Source organism: Mustela nivalis (assembly GCF_964662115.1).
Source record: "Mustela nivalis genome assembly, chromosome: 15".
Taxonomy (NCBI): domain Eukaryota; kingdom Metazoa; phylum Chordata; class Mammalia; order Carnivora; family Mustelidae; genus Mustela; species Mustela nivalis.
Window position 1 is genome coordinate 78,334,977 of NC_139034.1, and position 19,366 is coordinate 78,354,342.

At 40.1% G+C, this 19,366-nt stretch overlaps 1 protein-coding gene across 8 annotated transcripts in view; it reads left to right on the plus strand.

Annotated features, from left to right (window-relative positions):
- CLYBL (citramalyl-CoA lyase) overlaps window positions 1–19,366 on the plus strand; it is a 295,860-nt gene that overhangs the window by 220,086 nt on the left and 56,408 nt on the right. For 4 of the 8 annotated variants that reach the window (XR_014303306.1, XM_082700829.1, XM_082700830.1 and 1 more), the window contains exons 3-7: window positions 4,538–4,726; window positions 8,655–8,756; window positions 10,540–10,633; window positions 11,962–12,129; window positions 16,686–16,810. Coding sequence is in view for 7 of the 8 variants with exons in the window: in XM_082700829.1 (XP_082556955.1) it covers window positions 4,538–4,726; window positions 8,655–8,756; window positions 10,540–10,633; window positions 11,962–12,129; window positions 16,686–16,810 (678 nt within the window). In the remaining variant the exon portion in view is untranslated. The remainder of the gene's footprint in view (window positions 1–4,537; window positions 4,727–8,654; window positions 8,757–10,539; window positions 10,634–11,961; window positions 12,130–16,685; window positions 16,811–19,366) is intronic. The other 4 variants (XM_082700834.1, XM_082700835.1, XM_082700832.1 and 1 more) reach the window with 1 other exon arrangement.

The window sequence follows — 19,366 nt, forward strand, 5'->3', positions numbered from 1 at the left end:
TGGACACATTCAGAAAAGACAGAATTCACTAGTGTTTCTGAGGCTGTGGCCTGGCAGTTTGCCTTTTGCCCCGATGAAATATTAATTGCACATTTTAAAAAAAATCACCAGGGTTATACATCTCCCCGGAGCCTAGAAGGTCTTTCATATTTCTTAATTACCAAACGTGAGTTCGGCCGCTCGGGTTTCTCCCTGCGCCTGCCGCAGCAAGGGTGCCCTTGCGGTTTCCGCTGAAAAGGACTATCCATTAACATAGGAGGTTGGGGTGGCGGGTAGATGAAGGGAAAGGTGTTAATTCAGATGTTATGAAACTGTGATAATGCTATTATTTAAGGCACTTATTTGGGTATGTTTATACTTTGTAGTTTTATAAATAAACCCAAGGGGCTCCTCCGGGTTGTCACAGTCCTCCTTGAAGCTCGTATCCTGTCTGTCTCTTCCTATCCGACAGTAGAATTGATGCCGCTCTAATCCCTGGAAGTTGGGAACTAATGAACTGACTGCTGAGCTGCCGCCACGGAGCTTGGTCCCAAACTATACTGTACTTCACACTCGATTTATTCTCCAGATGGCGAGACTGTGCCGCCCTGCCGCGAGGGACCACCTCTTCCACTGGAGTGTAAAAGTGGACGGATGTTGTTTTCTTTGCAGATTTGATCATTCTGAGCTAGAAACTCGCGAGGATGATTAGTTATTAGCTTTAATGGGTGCCAATTGAACCAACTGCACGCATATTTTCTCCTTTAATTTTGGAGTCTGCGGGTCTTGGCGATGGTTGATTTATCCGCTTTCTTACGTCACTCGAGCGTGTCTCTTCCCCAGGTGATAAGAACCCGGTCTCTGAAATCATAGCACGCCTTGGTTCCTGGCCCAGACAGAGTCATGTAATACGGTGGCTTATGTATAAGGACAAGTTTATTAGCCACTGGTCCACTGCACTGAGCAGCCCGTGGCACGGAATATCGATTGGCTGCAGGAAGTTTGGTGACACAACTTTTTATGTACAACAGCAGCTGGTGAAGATTCTGATTGGTGCCAACTTCCTTTGTGACCTCTACAGAGTTCACCTCTGGAATCAGACATGCTACAGAACACAGTGTGATAATTAGTCTCCACAAAGATCTAATGTAACTGTTGAGAAAGGCCTTAATTCCATTATTCTGGTTTTTTCCAGGTTGTCAGATTTTAGTGGGACAAGCACATCCTACACTAAGAAATGCTTAACAAGGCCGTTCTGTAGTGTTAACACATTTAGAGTGCAGTTCCTTCCAAACCGCATTTTGAACAACCTGGCTTGCCACCAGCATGTAAGACCTCCCCCTAACCACCCCTAACCACCCCCCAAAAAAGGTCTTTTTTGAGGGACCTCTTCTTGCTTTAATTTCCTCTTCCTTCTTTTGCCAGGGAATATTACCTCCCAGTATCTGAGCAGACCACTTAAATAGCCCCTCAGAGAAGGGGGTGTCTGCCAGGCCCGTGTCTTACTGATCCCCTGAATGAGATAGAAATTGGAAGGATAGTCAGGGCTGAGGGGGAGCCAAGGAAATAGAGAGAGAGAGAAAGCGTGAAGGGAGCAAGGTGATGCAAAGCAGAGAGCTGTGAGAAAGAAAGATTGGCATCAGGGAGGGAGGAAGGGAACAGAATGAACAGAATTTCTTTCTTTTGACAACTGGGTGGATTGTGGCTCTCTCTAGCTGAGCACCCAGAACTAAACTTAATTGTTCTTAGAAACTGCCTTCTTCTCACCCAACAGATGGCATGGGTGTGTTTGCTAGCACTGTAACATATTTCACCATTATAGCACCAAAAAGAAAAAAAAAAAAAATCAACATACTTGTTGGTTGGTGTAAATTCAGTGAAGTTGTTTGATATTTTGGAATACATAGCAGAGGGATGCACACTTAGTTTATGTAAATTGCAGCAAGCAACAGCCTGTTAATAAGGGTGTTGTGTGGCAATATACCTCCAAAGCCATCATCTTTTTTTGGAAAGGTACAGAATGATGAAGTGGAAAGAGCTTGTTTTCATTCTGAGCCAAGAAAAGAAAAAAAAAAAAAAGAAGTCTAACAAAATGCTGAGTATTCACTGTTCGTTATTATAACATGAAAAGTACTAATAAGATTATGCCCCAAATTGGAATTAGGTACTTCATTTGCAGCCAGTTTCACAAGGGTTGAATTTTACTAAGTAAACCGGAATGTGCTGAAACCATGGTAATCTGACTTTAGATAAAAATCGCAAAGCCAGGGTGGGGGGCTGGTGGTAGTGGAGGGGGGTGCCTGGGTGGCTCTGTCGTTAGGTGTCTGCCTCCAGCTCAGGTCATGGTCCCAGGGTCCTGGGAAGGAGCCCCATGTCGGCTCCCTACTCAGCGGGAAGCCTGCTTCTCCCTCTCCCACTCCCCCTGCTTACGTTCCCTCTCTCGCTGTCTCTCTCTGTCAAATAAATTAATTAAATCTTTTTTAAAAAATTTGCAAACAGGTTAGAACACAAGCTTTGAACAAACAGCCCCTTTCTAATCCAGAGAAACAATAGAACAGCTTAGAGGGCAGATTTTGTTAGACACCGACATGAACAATTTAGGAAGTCTACGTTGCCAGGGATCCTGCGTCTTGGGCACACACACAGATTAAAGTAGAGCGTAGATGACGATTCATGTAACTCAAGTTTTAAAATGCCTTTCAGGCGAAATGATCTAGTTCATTCCTTTCCATTTTCCATTCACTCTGTCCCAGTAGACCCTTGACAAGCCCAACCTGCTATTGAAAGAAATCCTGGAAGTTGAAATATTTACAAGCTGGAGCAATGCTGAGTTTGTAGCTGTTTGGGCTACACGGAGCATAACGCATTTTAGGTTCTCAGAGGCTATGGATCTAAACGCCCACACTGTCAAAAAGCTGAAGGCATTTTCTCTCGACAGCTCGGGATGTTCTTGGAACCATGGCACTGAGCTCACTTCCGCTCTTCACCTTCAGGCTTTTCCTAGTTAGAGAACGTAACAACAAGGCATGGCAGAGCAAGTGGATGAGTTTTATAGCTGTGGAACAGCCAACGGCATGATGTGGAACCAAGCCACCCTTGGCCGCAGCGCCCTTCACTTCAGCTAGTGTGCGCGCGCTCTTGCTTTTGTCTAAGCTTGGCCTAATTACCCGCAGTCAGAGCTCTGTAAATCAGGGCTCCACAGGGCTGTCTTAAACTGGTTTACGTATTCTGTTTCCATCTGACCTGACAACTCTAAGCCACTGTTTCCTCACACTGTTTAACTCAGACCACATTTGGAAGCCTTCCCTGCTCCCACTCGGTCATAGACCTACATCCGTCTGCTTTAAATTTACTGTCCTGGCTTGTCTTGTTGATTAGACTTAGACCCAATATCGGCTCTCATAATTCTCTTTTTGTCTCCGCTTTGGTTTGCTATTTTTCCAGATAAGTATTGCTGTTCAAATGGCTGTATATTGTTAAGACTTTTTTTTTTTAAACCACATTCGTCAGCAGTGAGAAGCTTTAAAGTTTTATTAGTATCATAAAAACCCTTCCCAAATGAAACTACTTTTGATAAGTGTTCATTCTGACAATGAGAATTTGTTGAGGGCTGTTGGCAAGTTGAAGGAACTTGTTTTTGAAACTGAAATTGGCAGGAAGTAATGACCCCAAGTGCTTTCTTTCTCTTGACTCCAACCCCCAGCCCCTCAATGCGCTCCTTTCTCTCCCCTCCCCCTTCCCCACCTTCAACACCCCGACTCAGAGCCAATAAATAACATGCTTGGTTTCATACAGTTTTTCTAGGGACAATTCATATACTGAAGCAGGCTTTCAACCTTTCAGCTTTTCTTAACTATGGAGCACAGACTGGCAAGTCAAAGGGAAAAAAATTATTTGTCTTCCACTTCATGATGGGATTTCTTGGTGGTATTTTTGCCTTCCATCTGAATAAGTTGGAGCTTTTTTGTACTGTGGAGTGTGTCATTTTCCAGGGAGCGCTCTCTTAATTGAATGTCAAAAATCAACTCACTTGCTAAAAATTTTTAAGTGACTAAAAAACATGACGCGTGTAGAAAAGAGAAAAACAAATCCTTATTTTTTCCCTCCTGTGAATATGCTGACAGACAAGACTACCATTATCCATGTGTTATGTAGTTCCTTATGTTTATTAAATGAGAAAATGCAAGTAGAAGTCTTAGAACCTTGCCTGGAGCTTAGTAAATGCTCAATAAATGCTCCCCATGAGTTATCCTACCTTTGTAGTTGGAAAGCAATGCTAGAGAGCCAGAGCACAGCACTGGTTAAGAAGTGCACTAGTGTGCGTGACAGTGGCCGTCACCTCTGTTACAGTCCTCTTGAGTGAAGTCTGGAAATCAGTCTCCTGTCTGTCAGATTGGACAACTTATTTCAAGTGCCATGTATTTGCTGGACAGGAAATGTGTAGATACAGTCATGGTGCTCAGACTCTGAATCCACTCAGGAGGTCCACAGTCCGTTGGATTGTGTTTCCTCTCGATGATAAATAAACTTAGGAGACACGTTTTGTTGACACCTACAGAACGAAGCTCGACTGAGAATAGTAAAAACTCTTGAAGACTTTGATCTGGGCCCAACTGAAAAGTGTGTGAGAGTCAACTCGGTGTCCAGTGGTCTGGCCGAAGAGGACCTGGAGACCCTCCTGCAGTCCCGGGTCCTTCCCTCAAGCCTGATGCTGCCCAAGGTGGAAGGCCCTGAAGAAATCCAGTGGGTGAGTAGCTAACACTTTGCTTTAAAGACTCCGGAGCAGCTGAGGAGGAGTAGCAGAAGGGAAGGGTTCGGGTGCTGCAGGTTTTGAAAACGCATGCACGGAGCAGAGAGAAAGGCAGCTGAGGGAGAGGAGGGAGGCCAAGAGACTGTTCCCTTCACACAAGGAGAGCCTGGCTTTGCCCAGAGCGTTCGGAGGAACAACTCTGCCCTCGGGATGACGCTTCCGCTCCCTACTCAGACTTGCGGTTGGGCCAGAACGGCCTCCTTGGAAGCCTCACAGAGCAATCCTTGGAAACCGGCTTGCCCCGGGAATTGGATCTCTTCTCTCGGGCCGCCAGGCCCTAACCTCCACCTGGAAGAGCAGGGGAAGTAAATGGCTCCCACCCAGGTTCATTTGCCGTCTTCATACACAGCGAAAGCACATTAGCCACGAATGAAAAAAATGAACCTGGAGGAGGAGAGGGAAAGGTCACTCCTGAGGGCAACTCGAGGAAGAAACAGGAAGCTTTTAACTAGTGGTTTTAATTAGCACAGATATTATTTCCTGAACAGCTCTCTGGTCCGTCCTTTTTAAATTGCTGACAGGTGTGTGTGTGTTTCATGACAGACTTTTCAGCCAATAAAAACCTGGTATGTCAAATTACTTAAGAAAACTTTGAAATGGGCCTAATTATACTATGATTGTTTTCATTGTTCAAGGAGGGGGAGGCTCGATTTTATTTAGGGTTGCTCTGATTCTGCAGATCTCTGCTGAATAAAATACCCACCCGTTGGGCCACTCCGAGGCAAAGAGCCTGGGACGTGGCCGTGAGAGTGAACACAGTAGTGATTGTGACCCACGCCTGGAAGTATCTCGGAGGCTGTGGCTCCAAATGCAGCAGTGCCCCGAAGAGCTGTACTACCAAAGGAAACTGCTCACCTTTCTCAGGCGTGTAGGTGTGTCGAATCTGTACTTTCCAGGGCTGTGGCCGCCTGCCCCATGTGCTACCTCCTGCCCCATGAGCGCCTGAAATGTGGCAAGTCCAAATTGAGATGTGCTGCGAAGTGTAAAATACACATGGGGTTTCGAAGACTTTGCAGCCGCCTCCCCCCAAAAAGAATGTAAATGATCTCCATCATTTTTATATTGGCCACATGTTGAAATGGTAATATTTCAGCTCTGTTGGGTCGAACGAACATTACTCAAATTAAACTCACCTGTTTCATTTTCCTCCTTTAATGTAGCTACTAGCAAATTCAGAATTTCGTCTGTAGGGGCCATTAGTTTGCTGCTGGACAGCTCCGTGTTGGCGTCTTCTGGAAGACCCCACGTTCAAGGCCCTGTGTTTACTTTCTAAACTGGAGTTCTTCTCCCCAAGGTCACCCCTCAGAAGCTGGGAGATACCGGTTACAGTAGGCTACCATCCCCGAGGCTTCCTGCCCCATGCGAATGTGTCTTAAATTGATTGAAATGGAATCTGAAGCCACTGTTCCCTTTTGGTTTCATGTTAATGCCTGTTTATCACCGTATTACCCTTCATTTAAGAGGGGAGGACCCACCCCAGCCTTCAGCTACAGCTTCTGTTCGCTGTTTTAAATCCTGGGATAGAAATAGGATTTCTAGTTAACAGAAGTCTTTTGGGCTGTTTATTTTTTCCTCTCGGTTTGTATTTATGTGAAGCATAAAACCCGGAGCCTGATGCACAACTGAAAGATGGGCTTCCTTGTTTCCTTTTGTGTGAGAATCTCTTGCTGGCCTTTTGTCGCTAGTGTGGGTTCTTGTTTGACTGGCACGGCTTATTGGACTATAACAAGCGTGACTCTGCCTCCTTTGTCGTGGGACAATTCTCCCACAAATCCCGAACAGTGTGCATTCTCCCAACACACTATTGGGTGTGCACTGGAATTGAAAGAATTGCTGAGCCCTGCTACTTCATCTCCTCCCCAATCTCTTTGTGATTTTTTCCCCTTCTTTTCCTCCACCCCCTCCCTAGCCCCTCCACCTCACTGAAATGAACACTTTACCAGGCCGGAAACATTTAATCGTCTCCTTTTGAAAAAATTAATTGAAACTTCTCCACTAGTTACCTTTTGTGTCAGTACTTAATTCAATTTTTTAAGAAAGAAGGGGAGGAGGAGAAGGCGAATGGGCCAGAATATTTAATTTTTAAATGCCCCTGTTGGCTTAAAAACAAAAGGCATTAGAGATTTTTCTAAGAACAGGAAATATATTGTAAAGTACTTAGCTAGTTTTAAACTTTATGATTCTTGTAGTGACAACTGTTATCACAAAGAATGGGACAAGTAATGTTGCACGTTGGTTTTGTTTTGTTTTGTTTTTTTATGTGAAAAACAAGTTCTTCCAGTGCAGATATAACACCATAAGTGCTAATATTTCACTACCCATTTTCCAGTTTAAAAGTGACATGAATTAGGTTTTATTTTCACTTTCTCGGAATAGTCTACATTTTGTCTCCTTACATTGCAGCTTTTTCTTCTTTCTTGCTATTTTGGTTGAGTTATTCCTTCCCTTGGAAAGTTACTAAGGAGGTGACGATGGTGGTATCTGAGGAAGGGAGGGCAGTGGGAGCAACTGGGAATAATTCTTCATTACTGAAAGCTGTGATTTATTTTAGGCTAATTGTAAAGTTACTGCAAATTGCTCAAAAGCTTTTTAAAGATCCCAGTGATTAGATTTTTTAGGGGGGGGGTGCTGCACAAGCAAGGAGGGGGCAGCTAAAAGGGGAAATAACACCTCTAATCCTGCTTCTGGTAAATAGGCTGCCAGCTTTTAAAATGAGTTTCCTTTCTATTAGTCAGAATATTATGCTAAGCCTTAAGCATTAGTTTTTTTATGTTGCCATAGCAGCCCTATTCCTGCAGGGTGGTGACCTGCGATGATTACAGTACAAAGCTTATAGGGTCTTGAAACCCCCTTTGAAGATGAAAAGTCTTTGATGGTTTATATTTATGCAAATCTCTTAGATATGATTTACCCAACTGAGACTGAATGGAGAGATGATTAAAATTCCCTTTTCCTTTGATATCCATTAATGGCTGAATATTCCTTAAATTTAAAATGGATATATATGTTTTCATCTTTATTTACAAAAATATCTTTATCATACCTGTGTGTGTGTGTGTGTGTGTGTGTGTGTGTTTATCTCCCCACATCTTATTAGATCTAGATAGACATAATAGATTTACAATTTAGAGTGTGGTGGGGTTTTTTTTTTCCCCCTTTTGAAAGGGGGGGTGGTGGAGATCTGTGCAAGAGCTTTTGTATGTTTCCAGATGATAGATTTTGGAATTTGGGCTACCCCACTGGCAGCACAGAGCTAGCTGTGAACTGGTCTCATGGAAAAAATTGGCGAGCTTTGGTCTTCAAAGAATTAAACTTCCTTTTTAAGGTCTTCCTAGGTAAGCTAAAAAATTATGAAGAAAAACCTACTGAACAAAGGATAATGGTGCTATAATGAATAATATGGGTTCCACGTAGAAGGCTGCTGTACAGTTCCACTGATGTCAGTGCCTGATCCAAAACAAAAACAGAATGGCAGGTAGAGCAAGACTTCACTGTTTTGGGGACCTACCATTTGCATTTAATGAAATGAAGGCTAGAGGTCTTAAGTAGATATGTTTTCAAGGAAAGCATTTAAACTCCAGAATCTCTCTTTCCACTTCTAACTCCTAGGCCTCAAAATGCTCCTTAAGGGGGGAAAAATTATAATGCTTGGGGTTTTACTATTTAGTTTGGTGGGAACTTTGTTACCTGTTTTCTTTGGTCTTTCCTCCTGTTTTGTTTTGCTTTGTTTTTATTCTCTTTTGTGTACGAAATAGGCTGGGATATTACTTCCTCAGGCCAAAGACTTAAATACTACTTCTAGGTCTACGTTTCGGTGATTGTACATTTTTCCCCCATTAATCACCTATGACACTTTTGATTTTAGTTTTCAGACAAATTTTCATTCTACTTAAAAGGCCGAAAACTTGAACAGCCTATGAATTTAATCCCTTTTGTGGAAACTGCAATGGGTTTGCTCAATTTTAAGGTAAGAGAACGTAATGTGACTAATAAGTTAGTATTTTATTTATTCCCTAAAGAGAACTTTTGTTCTCAATTTTGATATCTACTTAAAATATTTTTCTAGAAAGATTTATAGGCAAAGTAAACCTTGAGCACCATTTATTATCTGTAATAATCCAAAACCAGGCTGTGAGCATCTTAGAAAACAAAGAAACTAGCTTAGTAGCAAGGAGAAACTTCCCAATCCTAAATATTTAAGTGAAATATTCATATATTCCTATTTTAATGAAATAATAATGTAAACATATGCTTTGAATTATTATATTTATAGATGAAATGTACATGAAAATTTCTTTTGTTTCCCTTCTGAGTTGATGTTCAGTTATTCTTTTGTAACAATTGCCTTTTAAATTTGGGAAATTTTCTGGCCTCTTTGTGGCAACATTATCCATAATGTCTAGTATGTACGACTGCTATTTGTAGATTAGTATACACCAATAATTTGTAATATATTATTTCAATTTGCCACATTAGAACGTGCAGTATTTCCTGATATGCATTCAGGAAGATTAGCTGAACCAAGTGTTTGCCAGCAGTGTAAGACTGCATTCAGCCATTTATTTGCCTTAACAATTTCATGGCTAGCTTGTTTTTTCCCCCTTTACCACTGATCATTTAAACTGTTTTCCAAAATATGTCTCACATTTCACCTGACTCTAGAACGTCATTGCAGCACCCTGTCTCAGAGGGCAGGAGGGAAGAAATCCCTAAAAACAAAGAAAAGAGATAGTTGAAAACTGCCCAGAGAGATACTATGTGAGTAAGCGCTCCGAGAGGAAACTTTGAGACCTACTGGACCATGCAGGAGGGGCAGGCAGAGTGCATATGTTCGGGGAGCTGCTTCAAGCCTCGTGATCAGCACATTTACGCCACTGACCACAAATTCTTCCAGCCTGCCCCATAATTCTGAGATATAATCAAAGCATATCCCTTAGATGTGACTAGATTCAGACAACGATTGAATTCTCAACTCCACGGCACCACCTTATTCCATATTATACTTAGGAGCACTTACAACCCCTGAAATTAATCAACAGTGTCCTCTCCCGATTTTCAGGTCTTCCCTACCCACATACTTTAGCATGCTAAATCTCCACCTTGGTAGATTGAGTTCCACTACTCAGTTACCTAACCTGTAGGACAGATGTTACAAATCACATAGAAATATTTTCACATAGAAATATAAAAGTTGCCAATGAATACATCTTGAATGACTTGTTGCATTTTTATTTGCCCCTCTGGAGTTGTAGATTTTTATATTGACTGTCTTTAATCCTGAAACCATTTACTAGGAAATCCTGATCCTAATGTAAATAATCCAATTAATTTGATTTAAAAATTCTTTCCTTCTCTCCTGTGGTTCTATGTTTATTGTTTGAGAGTCTCTTAAAACAAAAACAAATTTTGGAAAAAAGAGAAATAATTTACAGTACGATCAAAATGAGTTAATTCAAAGTTTCTCTAGAAATTAGATGAACTGTGATTCGAACATTGTTAACTGTATTAATATATATTTGTAACTATATTAACGTAATCCATGAAGCAAAGCAAATCTATACAACATACTTATCTTGGACAATATTAAAAGCCTTTCAAAAGAGGTAAATTTAGGCTGCATTTTAGGACTGCTAGTTTGCTTTCAGCCAAATTGTGTTAAGAGTTGTATCTTTCTGCTACTGAAATACACCATGCTGTTTCTCTCTAAACTGCATTTCTGTGAGATTTGGTTCTGTTCTGCTCTTTTACAGGCCGTGTGTGAAGAAGCACTGAAGACCGGACCTCAAGTGGGTCTTTTCCTAGATGCAGTCGTTTTTGGAGGAGAAGACTTTCGTGCCAGCATAGGTATCAAACACATTTCTCTCTTTTTCAATCTCTGTGTGTATGTGTGTGTGTGTGTGTGTGTGTGTGTGTATTTTTTCTTTGCCCCTTCATGAATGGACATTTACATGACAATATATATTTGCCAACCATGACAATGGTTCTTCTGAATGGGCAATACTTTCTGATAATTTAGGGCACCTCAGAGCTGTCCTGCTTCTAGAACATTGTATTATTACTTCTCTTCGTTTATAAAATAATAGAAAGCCTGTCGCAACCTCAGATGTGTTGGGGAATATATGACATCTACTTTGATCATAGTGAGTATAATATGTGAATAACCTCTTTGTTGCTTAAATATTTTGTTTTCACATCAATCTGAGGGCTATGTAGGCTTCTAACACAAATGAAGGCAATTTTACATTTTAATGAATCATTTTCTATATTAAATGTAGTATCCAAATATTATTTTAAACAGATCTTAAATTCCTCCTAAAATACATGTCAGAACTCTTATTAAATATTTATTGAGATAATATGTTTGTTTCCACTAATCTTCCCCATCCCTTGGGCACTCTGCCTCTGGTCTTACTAGTGACTCTGGGCACACCTAGAAAAGAGGCCAAGTCCACAAAGCATTTGCAGAACCACAGTGCCAGGGGCCTGAAGCCTGGAGCTCTCCCTGAGCAGTGTCACGGTCCAAATACAAACAGTGACACCCCACACACACCCACCCCTGGGGGAAAGAAAAGGAGCTTATTTTAATACCAGTCTTTCCAAGAGACTTTTGTGTTTCTGACAGTTCAGTGGACACTTTCTGCCTCTTTCAAAATGAGTGCCCTTCCGTTTCCCCAATTTCTTCATCCCAACCCTGAAGCTGTGCTCTCTGGCTCAGAACCTTGGTTATGGCAGGGCATGGTAACCACAGCACGCGAATTTCTGGGCTCCGCGAGAGAAGTTAACTGTTTCCTTGCCCAGCTGCTTGGCCACCTTTTGTGGTGCCGTCTTTGGACTGATACTTTCCAAGCAACGGCTAGAAGGAAAAAATATACCAGAAGTAATTGGTGACCTATCAAGTCACTTGTGGTTGTATCTCCTGAGATGCAGGTGGGGGGGGGGGGCTTTCTTAACCCGCACACAAGTAATGACACTGAAAGATGCCTTCCAAGAGAAATAGACACGTAAGTGACTTCACTCTGCCTCCACATATCCCTCTCTTTGTTTATATTAGAATCATCATTTTGCTGGGGAACAATTCCCAGGTCTTTACAAACCGAGTTTTTACCATAGGTGGCTGCTGTGTTTGGTTTCCAGAGTTCATGTCTCCTTTTTCTGTCCACATCCTATTTCAGGTGCAACAAGTAGTAAAGATACCCAAGATATTCTGTACGCCCGACAGAAGATTATCGTTACAGCGAAGGCCTTTGGTCTGCAGGCCATAGATCTGGTATACATTGACTTTCGAGATGGAGAAGGGCTCCTCAGGCAGTCAAGGGAAGGAGCTGCGATGGGATTTACTGGTACGATTCTTGCTGATATCTTAGAAAGCAGTAGCGAGATGAGCAAACATTCCAGAGCCACATATCTGATAGACTTATTCCACTATTTGAAATGTGGAAATGTCATCGAGGGCAAGAACCTACTGAACAAATTGTGTTTTCCCTTGGCGGTGCAACTCAAACAATGCAGCCTTCGTTTTATTTCCTCTTTACATTAGTTACCTTTTTTTTTTTTTCTGTGTTCCTAAGTATTCTGGTTTTGCTGACCCTAGAGGAGGGATGAGGTTATTAGAGAAGTGTTTTTGAGTGAATTGCTGTAAGAATTTGGGTTGATGGGGAAAAGGAAAATATCCTCAAACATTCAAAATATTCATTTCTGAAAAAAACTTTGGTGATCTCTTCTTTGATTTTTTTTTTTTTACTACTCATAACTAGTTTTTTATTCTTCTGCTACTTCAAGCTCCTTATTCTTCTCCCACCTCCCAGTAAGTGTCTATGCACCTGGCGACACCTACGGGCTTTGGCTGGCACTAAGATCAGCGGGTTTCCCGCAATCCAGTCCTGGAGTGCAGGCAGATATCTGTTGATTGGTGTGTCCGATCACTCAGATCCCCAGGAGTCCAGGGAGCAACCGAAAATTGTGTTTTTGCAACAGAAATCCATTTTTTTCAAAACCACAATAGGATTCTACACACAAACACACATCCATAGTTGTGAGCACTCTCTCTCTCTCTCTCTCTCTCTCACACACACACACACACACACACACACACATGCAACCGTAGATAAGAAACACCATAAGCTCTTTTATTCTTATTTATTCTTCTGCTACAAGTTCTAAGAATATCATGATCAGAAATTAACTCAGATAATAAGGAAAAGAGACAAACATCCTTGCTGTCCCTTTTGTAAATATTTTTGAAATATGTCCAGTTAGGGATTACTGAAAGAAATATTTCATAAAATGATCTTAAATGTAAAACTTATCTTAATAGACGGTGGTTTACCCCCAAATAAAATTAAACTTAGGAAATTTCAGTATTATGTTAGACTTAAAGTTCTGACAATTTGTTTTTGTGTCTTCAACAGGAAGAGTTAAAACAAACTGTGATTCTCCCCAAATTTGTTTAATAAATAAGTGAGTAAATAAATGTGATCTCTTATAGGGAAATATTTTCCAGTCATCTGAACTATTAATAAATGAATCCTCCCCACATTTACTAGTGACTAAGAATGAAAGAGTCCTCTCCTGGCCCTGAGGTTGTCCTTGTCCCCGTGGGCTGTTACACCTGCCTCTTTCCAGTGACCAGTTAGGGCATAGCCCAAATGGTAAAGTTGGAGAAACACTCCATGAAATCTATCTAATAGACCTCGATGTTGTTGGTCTAAAATGTGTGGCATTGGCTGCCAAGCAGCCAGATGTTGCTGTGAAATGGGCACTAATTCAATAAAAAAAAAAATTGAAAACACTGAATTGATGCTGGCCTGTATCACCATCACTCAGTATAACCTGGGTGTCCTCAACTACCTCTGGGGCAAATGTTTGCTCCAGAACTTATAAAGGAGTTTGAGAATTTCTCCAAGAAACAGGGCTGAATTAAATTGGTCCCTAATTCAATCGCAGAAGACAAGTTACTTCAAATCAGATTTAAATTTCTAGACTGTGCCCAACTCAGCATGAGGAGCTTATGGGCTTGGCACTATTGTTTCTCAACAACAGGGAGTATTAAATCACACACACAAAAAATGGAAGCAGGGGGAGAGTGGGGAGGCACAGAGGGTACAGTGCCCATTATATATTCAAGTGAACAAGTCAGTAAAGTAGGGAGCTATACTTCATAACCATTTTGCAATTTTTAGAAAGGTCTTTGTTGTCCCAATTATATTTCTACATACCAGTAAAAGGGAATTAGTCTGGTAATAAGATATGAGATTATTTGTAGTATTTTGAAACAATAAGGGCTTTGATTATTTTAGATCCAGTTGTGATCTGTTTGTCCTAATTATTTGTCATTTAATTGCCCTAACTTGGGCTCTGCACAAGCAGGGAGGAAAGCATGGAGGGAAGAAGAAATACGCACCCACTCTGAAGCAGGTGGTTGGAAGTTTTAACATCTAATGAAAGTATCGTGTTACCCCTAACACTGATGAGCAGCACTTAGTCTATGCATAAGGATTTTCTCTACTTTTAAAAATTAATACATTTTTTTTAATGAGTTGTAGTTTTTTAAAAGTTAGCCATGCATCAAATAGCGCATTATGGTTTCTGATCTCCGGTCATTATTTCACAGGGCCACAGCCCATGTGGATTGGTTTTAAATCAATGCATTGGCCATACAAGTGGCTATTAACATTAGGAATTATTTTTCTAAAAAGAAAGCAAAACTAAATCTTGGAATAAAGCTTCAACAGCTGACTTGGTCATCACTGCATGCTGAGAAGAAAGATGATAAATTTGAAGCCCTATAGGTTTTCTTCTTTTTTGCAGTCTTTTGTAGAAGACAAAAATGACACCATCATACAGTCACCTAAAAGACTTGACAGGTATTGATTTAAAGCACGATATATCAAGTGGTACTGTAAAAAGGATTTCATGGTCATAAATTTTAATGTCTTCCAATTTTGCACCCTCAGTAACTTGCCAATAACAGCCCTTCTGTATAAAATATTTGCTTCACTCCCACATAGACATTAAAGTCTGACATTCTGTTGTTGGGATATACAAGAATCAGCCACAGAAAACTTCGTACATGGATGTTCATAAATTTCTAAAACTTACCACATATCCTAAAATTAGCCTCACTACCAAAATACGGGTACTTGCAGCCCTCAGTGCTTTCCTAGTATTTCTAGATGGTTTATGTTTCGTTCCTCAAGTCATAGTGTCTGTACCAAGATGTTCCCGTGAAATCTGGCTTTTTATACATCTATGTAAATTATGTACATAAATTATAAAATTCAGGTCTAACAATTAGTACAAAATGACTACCAGAACTGACATCCTTTATTAATAATATTGTAACAATTATGAGATGACTTAAATGTAATTGCAGCCCCTACTATTGAAAAAAGCTCTCGGTTGTCTTCACTGATATTATTTGTTCCCTGAAATGATGCCTCAGTTTTAGTATATGTGCCACCGAAATGAGCACGATTCCTCAAATACTGTAAAGCATCTTTATTTGTATAAGGTTTTAATGTTTTATTAGTATGCTGACAGATTGGAATCAAATAACAGCAAGGGGAAGGTGTTCTAATCATGCTACTGTAAGAAAAGATATTGCTATATTTATCCATTTAAACTCTTTTGCGTGAAATATTCAAATTTTTTTTTTTACATATATTGGGGTTTTTTCCTACTCAGTAGAATAATGACGGTAACAGGAATTGATCTTTTCTAAAACACCAAGGGTGTAATTCGTACTGGCTAAATGTTAAAACTATTTCAGAAGCAAAGCAAATTGATATATGGACAAATATATCTAGGAGAGCAAACTATCATTAAGTGCACATTCATTTTTAAAGAACGAAATATGTCCATAATTTTATCATTTGATAAAATATAATCTCATCATTAGTATAACATTAAATTATGTTGTATTTTATTAATGACCTGATTCAATTTTACACTTCCCCGATTGTTAAATTGTTTCTTTTAATGACGGCACGATTTCACAGAAGCCTGTGAGTCCTATGTTTGTGTAGTGTTTTTCCTTAGGATCTTAAACTCCGAAAAGCAGCAGAAAGCTTCTCACTACAGAGATAAGCTTTCTTCTGGGGAATCTAAATATCTGTATAAGAGGGAAATATTCAGTCTTCATTCTACAAGAAAAAAGGGAAAACCTGGTTATGTTTTGGGGTAGAGAAACTTTCAGTAACTTTTTTATTTAAACATTCTGAAATGAAGTAATCTAGAGACCACTGTGTTCAAATCTGCCTTCTGTTTCACTGTACTGAGTAAAATTTTTTCATTGAAATCCAACTTTCTGTCAGTAGTTAGAAATGACACACTGTATTTGTCTTACAGAAAGAAAGTTAAATATATTATATGATTATAAGCCACTATTTGATATTAATATAGTTGTGACATCTGTTTCTCTAAGCTTCATGTAAACCAACAGACCGCTTCTAAAAGAAACCATGGCAGGTGGGATAATGGCACAAAAGAAGCAAAAGACAACTTGTAAAATTTGAAAGAGTTAACATATAATTTTTTTGTACTTTAACTCAAAATAATCACTCTAATGTGCAGATCTTATCCTTTAAAGTTCCAGCCAAAGGATTAGCCAACGAGCTGCCTAGTCAACCCACCTGTAACTAAAAATGAGAGATTATCTGCACTAAGGTGGCATTTCTATAGGATCAGAAACACAATTACTCCCATTCTTCTGTGTTTCTTATGTGGTATTCTGGAAAAGCCTGCCAGATTGCAGTTACTTTCTTTTTTAAAAAGTTCTACAATAATTAGTTATTTTACATACAGTCTGTGAAGCATTAGGAGGCTTTCGTGGTTGAGACATTTTGTTTGAACATCTGTTTGTTGTTTCGTGTTTCCGGTGTTATTAATCTTCTTGTAGGTAAGCAGGTGATACACCCTAACCAAATTGCCGTGGTACAGGAACAGTTTTCTCCTTCTCCTGAAAAAATTAAGTGGGCTGAAGAACTGATCGCTGCCTTTAAAGAACATCAACAATTAGGAAAGGTAAATGTTTTGTTAATACCTTGGGTGAAACTGGTGTTTAAAATACTGTGAGGGAAAAATAGAAACTAGATATCGTTTGAGTCGTTTCAAAAACTCATTGCGTTGTGAGGGGTAAGTTGGGGGAGGACAACATTCATCAGGGAGAAATTCACTTAAGGTAAATTTGCCCTTCCATGTTTCTGAATATTTTACTACCTGGCCTTCAAGTCACTCTATAGCTTTTTCTTTTCATAAACTCTTCTGGCAAACCTTTGAGAAAATAGAAGTCTGTTTAGTTTTTCTCTATAGACTCCAATGCAGCATTCATATGAAAATAATTTTAGATCAAAGCGAATGCAAGTTGTAATGAAATAAACACAGTTTGATCAAATGGTTCTTGTGGAGAGAGGAAATAAATTTTCAAGTTATTTTAATTCGGGGGCAAAAATGTAACAAAAAGCTCCTCCGGTTTAATCATTTAAGAGTGGGAGGCTGTGTATGTGTTTGTACCAATTTCTGGACCTGAGATTTGGATAGAATGGAGAGCAAATTAACACTGGAGTATGGTTGTTCCTAATTTAGTGCATCATTGAGCCTCGCGTTTCCTGCTCTGTGGGTTTCTGCTATGTAAATATTGCAGTGGTGATGCGCAATCTGTCTCCACTTTGTGCCAGTAACACTTAAATTAGGTGTCGCCTGAAGGAAGATTTTATGCTAGTTGCAGCATTGTCAGTTAATTATCTTAAAGGTTATTTGCAGTAATACCGTTCGCCTCTTTGTAAGGGGACAGGGAAAGTTGCATTTATAAATCCATCTTAGAGGTACTATCTAAACTCAGCCTAGTTACCGACGTAAGGAGTGAAGTTTTAATACCTGCGATGCAAACAGTCTTGGGGAAGAAAGAATGCTGAAACATTACCAGGGTTCTAAACGTTAAACACCCCCTTACGGGGGGGGGGGAACAAAACTGGCTTCTGTGGTGAACTGGTGACATCGATGTGAGAAGTGTCACTTGCACTTTTTACCGGCAGTGTAAACACCTGAAAATCACAGGACTTGGGAAAGTAGAAAGTGGGTCACTCCCTCCCCATCATTATAGATACCTGCCTTCAGCTCTGACCTTGCATACTTGCTCACCCTCACACACTCACAGGCTCGTCTTTGCACAAACTGGCACTTAAAATCAAAGGGCAGAATATGTGACATTGATAACATCCCATTTGGACTTACACTCATTTCTGAATAAATAGCATTCTTTCATTTTAAATCGGGAGTGGCTGTCAGAAAAGCACTGCAGTGATGTGTTTTGAAAATGACATTGTTTTAATGTCCATTTCTGTATCTAAACTCCAAAACCCAGCACCTCCACGAAGGCACATCATTATTTACCTAAAGAGCCATATACTTTTTCATTCATACGTGCAAATAACTCCATCCACTCACCTGTCCTACCTGTGCCTCCGCACACACTAAATGTTCTCTGCCTCTCCTTATGTCAGCTGATAAATACTTCCGATTGAAATGATAAACTGAGGCAGAATGTGGGCCATCAAAATGGCAGACTGAGCAGTGTTCCAATCTGGGCCACCACTGCCTCCATTAACCGCCTATACTGGGCTTCACATTCAATAACATCAAAGGATCCCACTCAGCATCGTAAGCAGCCAGGAGTATGGAAGAGGTTACCGTAAATTTCGGGTAGCCAGCAAACAAAATTCAAAGTAGAATTGAATCACACTCTTTTGCTGGCATTTTTTAAGTTCTTGAATGAAGGAAAAAACACTTTTCCACTGTATCTTAGAAGTGTTCCCAAACAAAATTATTCCAAAATGTCCTTGCCTTTTGATGATGGCAACTTAAATGTTAAATTCAAAACTGGCTTTTTTTTTTTTTTTTTTTTTTAATAAGAAATGCTGTCTTGTTGGGGCATAAGCTTTCACAACAATGTGGCAGGACAGCTTTTCTTAACACACAACCACAGAAATTAGAGCAGAAGGGAGACTCACCATTAGGTCATTTCCTCCCTGCCCCATTGGTGTAGGTTTGTTTCCTACAGCAAATTCTCCTGGTGCTTTGTCCAGCAAGGTTTAAATGATTCAAGTAATGGGGCTTCCAGTGGGGACATATGGTTATTTTATCCAGTTCGCATGTTTCTTTCACTTTGCCTATAAATTGGCTGGTCACAAAAATTGGGTCTGCAGGTAGGTGACTCTGGGTCTTGAAGGGTCTTGGGGTTTAAATAATGTGCGTTCTGTTTGTAAAGATTTAGTATAAATAGGTTGCTCAATTGTATAAAGTATTGCTTCCAACAAACATCTAATCTGTTTTATTTCAATTGTGAATCGCTGATGAAAACATACACCCTCGGATACTTTGTCCAAAGCACAGGTGACTCAGTCAATGATGGTAAACTGATAGTTTGTGTCCTAGTGAGACAGTTACAAATTTCCAAAAGACCTTTGTTCCCCTCCGATGAAAATTTCATTCAAGTAATATTTTTCAGTAGAAATGACCCAAGAAGGCAAAATTATATATTTTTTCTTTTCTCTTCTTCTGCTCCCATCTTAAATTATATTC